Source organism: Colias eurytheme, chromosome 9 (assembly GCF_061535395.1).
Source record: "Colias eurytheme isolate Ceu_HAF_F1 chromosome 9, ilColEury1 Martin Lab GWU primary, whole genome shotgun sequence".
In the NCBI taxonomy this organism is placed as follows: Eukaryota; Metazoa; Arthropoda; class Insecta; order Lepidoptera; family Pieridae; genus Colias; species Colias eurytheme.
In genome coordinates this window covers 3,891,046-3,902,731 of record NC_142988.1, presented here as the reverse complement: position 1 = coordinate 3,902,731, position 11,686 = coordinate 3,891,046, and the positions used below count along the sequence as shown (strand labels likewise).

The window sequence follows — 11,686 nt, the reverse complement described above, 5'->3', positions numbered from 1 at the left end:
TGTAAGACTGTTTGAAATACATAACTTATAAAATATTTTTGTGTCTTTTACTCTATTTATTATTGTATATATTATTTGTGGCTGTATATTTTGAAATCTACTGTTTAAATGCCTGCCGCCCGCTTTACCCAACTACTGCCCGTTTTGCCCTAAACGAAAGCCCGCTTTAGGCCTCCCCTTCGGGCAAAGCGGGCAATCGTAGGCTTTTAGTAATCTGTTAATAATTATTATATACTTTAACTTTTGACAAATTTAACCACTTAGCATTCAAAAGTATTTATTAATGGAACTTTTGGCAAAAAAATAAATGGATTAACTTCTTTCCAAACTTCATTTTTTTTAATTTTCCCGTAAGGTGCCCCCTTTGGGCCCATCTCCCCTAAACACCCACACCTTAACCACTAAACAATGCAGATCAGTACAGTTCGTTGACACTGCACTCGCCATTTCTCATACGGATACGGTTGATGGCCCACGCTCCCGGTTTACTCCCATGACACACAGGATCGTATTGCAGCATCCTAATATCCTGTGCAGATTTACTACGCGTAACAATTAAAGAGATTGCAGTGGGAATCATTTGCACCAGACCGTCAAAGTTTGTCCTAAACATGAAAGGAATAAAAGTTAATAATTTTCTGAAATACCGCGCCAAAATGAATTAATTGATATTTATTTTAGGCCTTTTTAGGTTTCAGGGCTAAGGACGACTCTCATAAAGGCTAGTGCAAACGCAAAACTGAATGACTGAAAGAACTTGAATTAAAGCTTCATGATCTTATTACCTACTTATAATGCAAATGGTAATTGCTCAACCAGTTTGTAAGCATATCTTTAAATATCGTGTCCAAAAATGCAATTAAATTATATCAGAGCAAACGTGAACACTATGATTCACGCAGAAGATTCACGTTTACTTGCGAAATCATACAAAATATAGTTCGATCGTGATGTCTGTGCATTGTAATTCATATTCTTGCATATTTCGCTCCATTGAACTGGAATTATCTACCTAGTTCAATAAAACCTCTTTAATAGTGTAATCGAGCAAATCATTAAAAGCATATTTGATTAATATATCGTTAACTCGTTAGCGTTTTTAGTCACACCCCCTTGTGGGGGTACACGTGACAACTAATAAAAATTTAAAAAATCATAAACACGAAGTTGTAATCAAAACGTATGAGACGTTCACGCAGTCGACAGGTCGCACGTGAAACATGGCTAGTGTTTGTTCAAATAATATTTCGTGAGATGAGTCAGACACGTTTTAAAATTCAATTACACCTGTAGTAGTATTTACTCAAATGACTTCATTGCGTGTAACTACCAGTACACACGATAGCAAATAGCAATACATTGAGTACTAAGTTTACGCGTATTGTCGTTATTTACAAACCAGTCCGTCGTGTTATCTATTTCACTTCCTCGCTTGACTCGTCTCAGCATCCAGAACACGTCCGGTCAACGTCCTTCTTAAGTGTTACATGAATATTAATATAAGTGCAATATTTTATGCTTTTCTCGGTACCTGCATTGGTAATATGTATAATTTTATCAGGAAAATAGGAGGTAGATCTTGCTACGCGTGCGGGTAGTTTCAGTAATCGGTTGGAGAAGTGGGGTGCCATGTTTGAATTGTCGAATACCTACAATATTTTGTTATCATGAAATAAATCAATCCTTGTTTAGAAAGAAAAAATACTTAATATTAAAATTGATAAACGCTACCGGACGTTATCATTGTTCACAATTCAATTTAATAAAAATAATTAAACCATGTATGAGAAAAATTCAAAATTTTGAACAATATTCACAATGTCCACCCCATGACGAATAAAAATAAATAAAATTAATTTTTTAAACAAACAGAAAGTATAGAATTCAATACTCAAAGCCGCGCTCTTGAAATTCTCGAATGCACAAAAATCAAATATTGCAAAATAAAATATCAAATTCCAGTTATTTACGTAACATAATATAGCTATTCAAGTGTGAAGAAACAAAACATAGAATTCAGCGATGCGTGAACGCGAGTCAGATCTGTTCATTAAAAATATAAAAAAAAACGAGAAACTCTGTACATCTATATCCACTCACACAAGCACCACATAAATATTAAGGTAATTTATTGCTTATATAATTCTTCTTAGATTTAAAACTTAATAAAATATACATATAATACACATTCCACATATTCATTCTGAATATTCAGAATATTCTGATCTCTACTCGACACTGCCCATAAATAATATTTATTCTTTATTAACTGGGATCACACTCGTGACTTCCTGGTTTTATCGGTAGTGCGTTAACTACTAGATAGTAGATATTAGACCCAACAACATCTAGATATGTGACTTTAATATAATATTGTACTGCCCTGATAATCCAGCAGCGACTAACAATTGCTCGCTAATAAATACCTATCGGGTTTATCGCCCAAGCAGTTGTCCAAATTACTTGCAATTCTGTCCTTAAAAGCTCATTTCTCGTGAGATAACATCAAAACAGCTTGAAACTAACAGTGTAACACACGCGACGATATAACGGAATTTGTCGAAGGAGAACGGTTAAGAGTCTATTGCATTCCTATTTAATTAGGCTTATCAAAGTACTCGTAAGGGGAAATATGCAAATCTCACACTTAATCTCTAGAACCGTTCATATTGGGGCGGTGTCTCGCTGCAAATTACATGTAGGTAGAGTTGCAAGAAGCCGAAGCCACTCTGTCACTCACAACCAGGAAACGTAACCCCTTGGAAGCGATGTGAAAACAGTCATTAGAGACTAGGAACATTTTATTCATGTGTAATGCATGTCCGAGCTGTGAACCCTGCTATGTGCGTCATTATCTAGACATGAGAATATATGGAAATTGTGTTTGTAAATACATGTCTCGGAGATTCAGCGTTGTTATTACCATGTATCTGGTTTGACACTGTGAGGGAGGGCTTCTGCTGACGCTTGATGCTAAAGTAACCATAGGGACAAAACTTACCTAATAACACCATCAAGATTAAATATATCTAGACATTCAACATGAACGCTTAGACATTATTACATTTAAATATCAATTGTTTTCTTCCGAATTACCTCTACAAGTGGAAATGTGATCTTACAAGTTATACGTTTCGAACAGTTAAATGTGACTGTGTTACTTTACTAAAAGTATGCCAAATGGTTCATCAATGGACTGCATGGGTGTTACGGAGGTCGAGAATTCGGATGCTTTAACGGTTGTTTGCTTTGCTCAGTCTAATTTGTATTCTGGTTACACACCTCGTCCCTTTCAGCCACGATGACATAGACTATATGCCTGTCGAATACTTAGAATGCCTATTAACCTGATTGTTGTTAAACTTTGGAGTTTGGGCAGTTAACATGGAAAATGGTCATGCCGGATTACAGATAGTAGTTTTGATAATTTTAAGAAAATTGCAAATTAACTATTCCTTCATCAAGGGTGATAAAAACATTGTTAAATGCAAGTAGTTAAGTAGTTTTGTTAAATGCAAATTTAATGAATGTTATTGAAAAATCGAAATATGTATGTAATATGTATCATAATTTTTGCAGTTCTTTTGTAACTTAAAAATTTATTACATACATACTTCATTTGTTTTGTTTATTAGCACGTAGCTAATGTATTCATATTTTCAATTTATGACCCTATAAGCTTTGAAATAATACAGTGACATCACCGATCACCGCTATGCCTCAAGACACAAGAGTCAAGTGAAGGATGGAGTCACCAAGGAATATATTATTATGTATATTGTTGACTTAGTCAATTGTGGCTTCAAATATTTGTATAAGTCAACTCTATACGCATTTAAGTTCTTATTTCTACAGTTAAGAAGTTTTGTGCTGATAAAATTTTAAAGACAATTTAGGTTTTTTTAGATAACCGCCTGCGTAGTACACAAGATGATCCAGTTAATTACAATATTCATGATTACAACAGTAACACCATATTTAAATTGCACGTTGCCAAGTAGGTCGTTCTCATTCATAAGTTTCAAAACACTGGATTAAGCATGCACCTACAGTGTGGAATGTCGTTTGTAACAAATGTACTTGGGGCAACTTTTAAACTCAGCATGACATTGATGTTTTACTGAACTAGCTTTACTTGTAACTTTGCTTGCTGAGATAACGGAGCTTTTAAAATGGTCACCACATAAATACATTAGACAAAAATGTCTACAACCAACGTTTACATAGGTGCACAACTCACAAGTAGTTTTTAATTTGAAAGCTCCTTACTTTTTAATTAATGCCAGGAAAATGTTGAAAATAGTTTTTAAAAGCTCATCTCACTGTTTCACCAAATAGTTTTAAAGTAATATGAAATTATTTCAGAAATATATAGGTAATAATTTTTCATGACCGTTGGTAAACTATTCCGAGCTTTTAAATGCACCAAGCTAAGACGCAAATCTCAAAGCTTTGACCTAAATACATAGTAGGATAGTCTATGAAGAGGTGAAAGCCTGATTGCTCTTCTTGTAGATGAAGATATAAGAAAGGAAAAACTCTAGCAAAAACATTAATTGGAAAAAAACTGTTTCGAAGCTCTGAATCTCGTATCCTGAAACATTTTTTGAAACGAAACAGACAGGAAAAATATGGATAAGTACATAATCCATTTTCTTTTGCCAAATTAAACAAATAGTTCTAATGATTTTACATGTAAATAATTCAATAATAACATTTATAATGAATTAAAAACATTCATCGCCAATCTCCACCTACTAACAACTTAACAAGGTCGTCACTATTTTCTAAGACGCTATGCAATGTTTGTAATTTAGCGTGTCCTAAGTGGCGTATTCGAAGCGTGAAGCGAGTGTGATTTCTTGATATATACAGAGTAAATAGTAAATACGTACTATATTAGTACATACTTTAGTCACGTTCTTAGGGTCAATAACATAACACCAATTTAACGAAAATCGTGAAATAACCGTGTGAACAATTATAGGCCTCAATTAGTAAAGAAATACGGATAAATGACGCCGTCTTTAATTGAGTTGGATTTTAAATTTTTGAAATAGAAGCGAGAGCTATCACGCCTTTCTTCATTATGTAAGAAATGGAGGAAAATTACTCACATGTGAGAGATATAATTAAATGTTAAGTGGTTTTTAATGATTTCCATTGAAACTTTAATGATATTGTTAAGGCAAAAAGGTGAAAAAGGCATATTATTTCCGATTTAAATGCATCTTATTTCTTTAAATTATATAAAAAAAATATTACTGTAGGTATTGATGTAACAAAAGTACTTTTGTATTGTAATTATATATTTTTCATAAGCATTTGCTTTATACATAATTCGGAAACAATTACTGCCTACTTTAAATTATACTTCATAATACAATTTCAAACAATTTATTTAAATGCGACAAAAGGAATGTAAATATTGCATACATACAAAAATGTCTTCGTCTGGCTATTACGTACATAACTATAGCATCACGTAACCAATAATATTCTATTATCGTAGAATTTCTTTTCGAAGAAAGTTGGGAAATGCATGTGTCAATTGTTTGTTTTATATACGTTTTTTATTTATGTCAATTCGTTATTATATACCACCCATAAATTATTTTTAACGGACTTATTATTAACAGACACATTAAAATAATTTAGATTTAATTTAACCTGCGGAAAAAATAGGTTACATTTACATTTTAAAATAAACCTTTATATAAAATTACATATTACATTATGTATAAGGACTAAGGTTACTCAGTATTGCGCAGAATTGGCACTTATCATAAAAACTTTCATACTTATAACTTGTAAGTACTCATATTACTTACAATATCAATAATTTTATACGTAGTATAATATATTGCTTACACATATAAATCATTTTGTACATATATTTTTACGGGACATTAAAGTTGATAGCGTTCTCAATTCGACCCGTATAATTCAACGATTGGGCATAACCTGGATGTGCCTTGATTGGTTCCAATTTAAATAGCATACCGATACAGATTAAAAAATAGTTTTTCTTTAATATTTTATGGATACCACTTTAATGTTAAATCTTAAATCAAGTAGGTAGATGAGTGTAGGATGATTTTTATCGATTTCTTTATACTTCTCTAGTTAATGCCATATAATTTATAATTGCCATTCTATTTTCTTATTTGGTATAGAGGTTTTTTCCCACTGAATTAGACACCTTGACCCAAACATGCGTTAAAAGAAGCGTCGTCTAACTGTGCTTGCAACACACCGATCACATTCTACTGACAACTATTCAACTAGTACATATATCTCGATGTATTCAACTGTTCTTTCAAACAAAAAGATTGCATTTAATTCGATTCTTCCGTTAATATGCCGTTATGGTATACCATCCTGTAAATGTATAAAGCTTCAGCTCTGGACTTGGTTCGTATGGTACCTCGATAATAAATTATTCTATGAAATATGTTACATATAATACATGAAGAATCCATCATGTCATAAAATTGAATGAATAGAAAACTTCGGGCAGGTCTTCATTAGGTGTTAAATCAGTTGCTGTTATAGAAAAATGACCAACAAAACACATCTAAAATTCAAAGATTGAAAGGCAAAGAAAACAAGGATTCTAACCAATAGATTATTGAATGAAAAAAGTAATAATTTATTGAAGTAAATTTTTTTTTTCATTAAATACCTATGAGATACTTTTATCTGAATTGAGGACACCGGCCTAACTTAGCTTACGAACCATTGAAACGTAGAAATCCAAACAAAAACATTGGTATTTTATACTAAAAAAATTGAAAAAATACATGGTTATTAATGACTAAATTAACATAGACAAAAAATTTTCAACAAAATTTATAAAATTCATTAGTCAAAATTTAGAAATTTCATAGTATTTTACATTGTTAATTCATTTGGGGCATAAAAGTGAAAAGTCCATTTTATCTAAACTAGTGAATAATTTGAATACATTATTGCACGCCTCATAAGCGAAGCGTTGAGGTGGGTACTACTGTCACTTCGCGCAAAACATCTGATTTTTCAAACTTAAAATGTCTTTATGTATCATACATTGCACTTGTAAGATAATACATACACACACATATTAAGAAAAAACACTATTTTTAACGTTCATGATATTTTTGATGTCATTTATGTTATTTAAACTAGTTAAAAAACAGTTTAAAAAAGTTCTGTCTTGGACGTCCGTGTGTCTGTATGTGCGGATCCTTTTTCTTGTTAACACGATAGCGACCGAAATACTTTACTAATCGAGTCTTTTTTTTTCTCTTACGCTTGAGTATGCTCAGGAATAGAACCCTTTCATTTTTCAGGGTCTGATTCGATGTGGTTTAATTGTTATTAAATAAACAAAAATAATAATTAATAAATATTTATTAAAAAAAAATTATGAGGCGTGCACTTTTGGATTTTCCAAATTATTTATACATACACACGAGTGATGAATGTACGGTCAATTAAGTGAAATTATTGATTCCAAAAATTTAAATTTAAATGAAATTTTTAATGATTTTGGCTATGGGCGTCATTTAATCAGTATGTGAATAGAAATTGTATTTTATATAACATACATCATTAACATACACACTTTAATTAATTTTTATACCTACGCATCTGTTCTTAGCGGTACTTGCGGGTAGTTTAAACAATTCAATATTTCAATCATTGCCGATACTTTGATTGACAAGATCTCGGTTCGTTATTAATTATCGTTGTATATGTTATTCAACTTATTTACCTTTATATTTCTAGCACTAGTAAGGAAATAATTATAATTAGCTTATAGCCTCTGCGGAAGTATGCGGCTAAGCATGGTACCTATGTGTGAAAAGCAATCTAATCAGTTGAACACTTTCGTGTTGAAATTAAGATTGTGTTCGAGTAACTTCGCTCTAATAATCATATGATATATTGTGATGAAAGAGTAAATAATGAAGACGCATCGTGAAATTACGGGTATCTTGTAAACATTAATCACGATAAAATTCAAATTAACTGCTAAAAGTTGAACAAAAAACATGGCTCCGGTAATCGCTTATCATACGGAATGCAAGGTCACTAACCTGAAGCTGTCCAGCATTCAGGACACTCTTGACACAGCGTCGACCAGTCGAAGGCGAGGTCCTCGAAACTAGCCATGTCTATGGCTACAAAAAGTTATTCCACAATTAACATGCTACAGCACACGTTCACTTTAATCGACACTAGGGAACATCGAACGTCCTTACGAAATATTCACTTCTTGGAGTTAAGTCATAAGAGTTCGCCGCAGGTGTTTTCGCGGCGTACTATGGCCGCGACACAAAGGTGACTATATGCGCACGCGCACGCACATAAGCGGCCGGCTGAGCACTGCGCCGAGTGCCGACGCCGGACGCGCCGTGCGCCGCGCGGTAAGCTCGCGGCTCGCCCAGCGCCAAGCATTCGGGATGTGTCGCCTCAAACCTGTTCTACGGACTCCCGCGAACCATTCGCTTCAACTCTTTCGATTTCAATGAACCGTTAACGTTCTTTCTACGGGCGTGTCCTATCGACACATCACGTTATCTGACCGCATCTGCGATCCGTCATCAGTTACGAGTCGCGATTATAAAACAAATCGATAAATTATTCACATATAAAACGTCACGATTTAACTTTAAACTTTACTTTTGTAGTTGAGATTATAAGATTTGCCTTGGAAATGAATTCGCTGCACGTACCTATAATGGCAGTTACAAGTGACCGTCCGTCCTTATGCGAACCCACGCACTTTTCAAGTTCAAATGACCCATTCGTGCCTTATAAAACTGTTCATAATTTTCTAATAAGCAATAAAACCAAATTCAATGGAATTTGATTTGAGATATTTCACAAACTGTTGTCGTAGGAAGCTGATAGCCGCTTATCAATAATATTAATTAACTATCTCTTTAGACAGAGTCTATCAAAGTTCTCACTAAGTGAAGCTAAAAATATCTCAAGTTTCTTAATATATATAGTATAAATTGGCTATAAAATTGTGTATCCACAACATTATTTATGTAGAAAGATAAAAACATAAACGACAGATTTGAACTTCTTCAATTTGGGAAATCATGTAAATTTTAATTTGTTATTTAAATTTGGAATGATATCAATTTTAGAAGAATTTCCAAGATTAGTCCGGGATACATCGCCCATTTTTGCAAGTGATTACTATCAAGCTAATTTTTCGTGAGTAGTTTTATTTTGATGAGATGCCCAATAATTTCATGTACAAAACTCTCGATTGTGGTAGCTTACAGAGGTAACAAGGATAAAAATTTTTGATTTGACGGTTCTCAAATATTTATTACGCAATTTGTAGGACAATATGTCTGTTGAATTATATAAGTATTAAATAAGTGGAAATAAAAAAATCAGCTGGTTAGTAATCATTTATGATGACTTCGTTATCGATACACATTGGAAAGGGGGACTCTTTGATCAAACCATAGATTTTGTAGGACAAATATTTTTTCGAATAATTTAGATAATTATCTTGAGATTGAACAAAAAAAAAACATTCAGTTAGTAATTAATATTTGAGAACCATCAAATCAAAATATTTTATCCTTGTTTCCTCTGGTAGCTACCACAATCGAGAGTTTTGTACATGAAATTATTGGGCATCTCATCAAAATAAAACTACTCACGAAAAATTAGCTTGATAGTAATCACTTGCAAAAATGGGCGATGTATCCCGGACTAGATCTAGGTGCTTGTGTTTATAGAATGCGGAAAGTCTGCAAATGCCACGAGACTGCATTACGCACCTCAAATGGCAACTTGCAAAGTTACTTTCCGGACTAATAAAGTAAAGTGTTACAACTACAAGTACTACATATATGTACTATCACAGACTAATAATAATATACTACGTATACAAGTACTATTAAATTATGTGTATTACAAATATTCTTTTAATTAGCGAATCTCAGAGAGAAATTTACGACGTTCGCAACGTAGTTCATCTTACAAGCGAACAAATTTTCTCCAAAAATACACACATAATAACAAAAGAAATCGCGTCTACAGTATTCACAAAATGTTTAATTATGAATTAGAATACGTCTTCTATGTAAATGCTTACTCAATTTTATTTCATAGCATGACATTAATTACTAAGAGCTCGTTGCTTGATCATTGCCAAAGCAGAAAGCGGTAAGTGAGCGTTATATTTATTCATAAAGGTAATGTAAAAGCGTTTTTATTCTTGATGGTTTTTTATTTGTATTAATTGAAATAATATAAACCTTTTGTGACATAACGTAAGAACTAAGAAGAGAAAGTGAGGGATTACGTATTTTTCTGTATAATAACTAGTTATTGTAGCAATGCCCTTGAACTACGGTAACACATGTGTAACTGCGTTAAAAGTAACGCAATCGGTATACTGCACAACTAGAGCTATTGAATTTTAATGAACATAATCATAATAATAAATCATAGTAAACATATTCCAGCAGATATAATAAATAATGCAGTATATGGATACTTAATTTTTTATCTTTTGCGTGTGCTAATTATTGATTACCGATCATAAGTGGTATAAATAATTAATTAGTCATATTTGAATTTAATAATGATGTCAATACTGTAACTGCCGATAATTAAATCAGTATATCGTTTACTAAAAACACAATTCGCAATAATTACAATGAAATCTTCATAGTCTATCCAACAAATATCAATTTTTATCTAACATAGAAACACTTTATTCATAGCGTTACTAATTGTGGAATTAAAATTCTTATCTCAATATTAATTATTTTTTGTCTATAAAAGATCATCACGAATCATGGCAGTGTCATATTTATGAAAGTAGTTTCTAGCTGCGTGCTAAATACTTGCGGTGAAAAAGGTTAAAAACATTCTACGGAAACATTACTTTTCCAGAATTAAATTACCCTGTGTATAAGCTGGGAAATAAGCCTCTTCTTATGAAATTTCACAAGGCGGATCCACACAGAGCGAGCAGCCTCGCGAAGCAATTGCTGCGCGAAGCAGCTCCGTCAACGTGGACGTGGTTTAACCGAGGAACATGACGGCATGTACGCAGTTTAGCCATCGGTATATTTTAGTTGCCACTTGCCTCGAGAAGCTGCTCGCTCTGTGTGAACTGTGAACCCGCTTATTAATATTTTCGCTTTGTTCTGAGTGACAATTAAACCTTATATCGTTAGTCGTTTATAAATGCCTGTTACAAATGTTGTGTCGCTTTTATAAATTAACTTGAAAGATAAACAGAACATTACTCTCTTAACGGCAAGGTCGAAACAATCTTTACTGTAACTAATTTATCAATGTCTATAATTATATAGTGTAAACTAACAATAGTAATTACTCCATTCTTACTTCTTCATTTTGAATGATAATGCAATACATGGTTATAATAATCAGTAAACAGTGTCAAATGTTATGCTGCATTATTAGAATATCAAATTAATTTTTATTTTCTTATCTTAATCTGAATGAATATGAAATGTAATGGTGTACAAAAGCGCTGTACACATAACATTTGCATAATTCTAGTCAACTCTCGACAAATTATAATGTAATTAGACTAGATACATTTAATAGTCTTCGCCTAAATGGATCGTTTAACACAAGAGGGCCATTAAATTCCATATTTCACAATCTTCTAATACAGAACTATAAAATAATC

General features: G+C 32.6%; 1 protein-coding gene across 1 annotated transcript in view; it reads right to left on the bottom strand.

Annotated features, from left to right (window-relative positions):
- Positions 1-8,378, bottom strand: part of Cen (cerebellar degeneration-related protein 2-like) — a 78,828-nt gene extending 70,450 nt beyond the window's left edge. The window contains exon 1 of the mRNA XM_090105822.1: positions 8,082-8,378. Coding sequence (XP_089961948.1) covers positions 8,082-8,157 — 76 coding nt within the window. The 5' untranslated portion in view covers positions 8,158-8,378. The remainder of the gene's footprint in view (positions 1-8,081) is intronic.
- Positions 8,379-11,686: the final 3,308 nt, after the last annotated feature.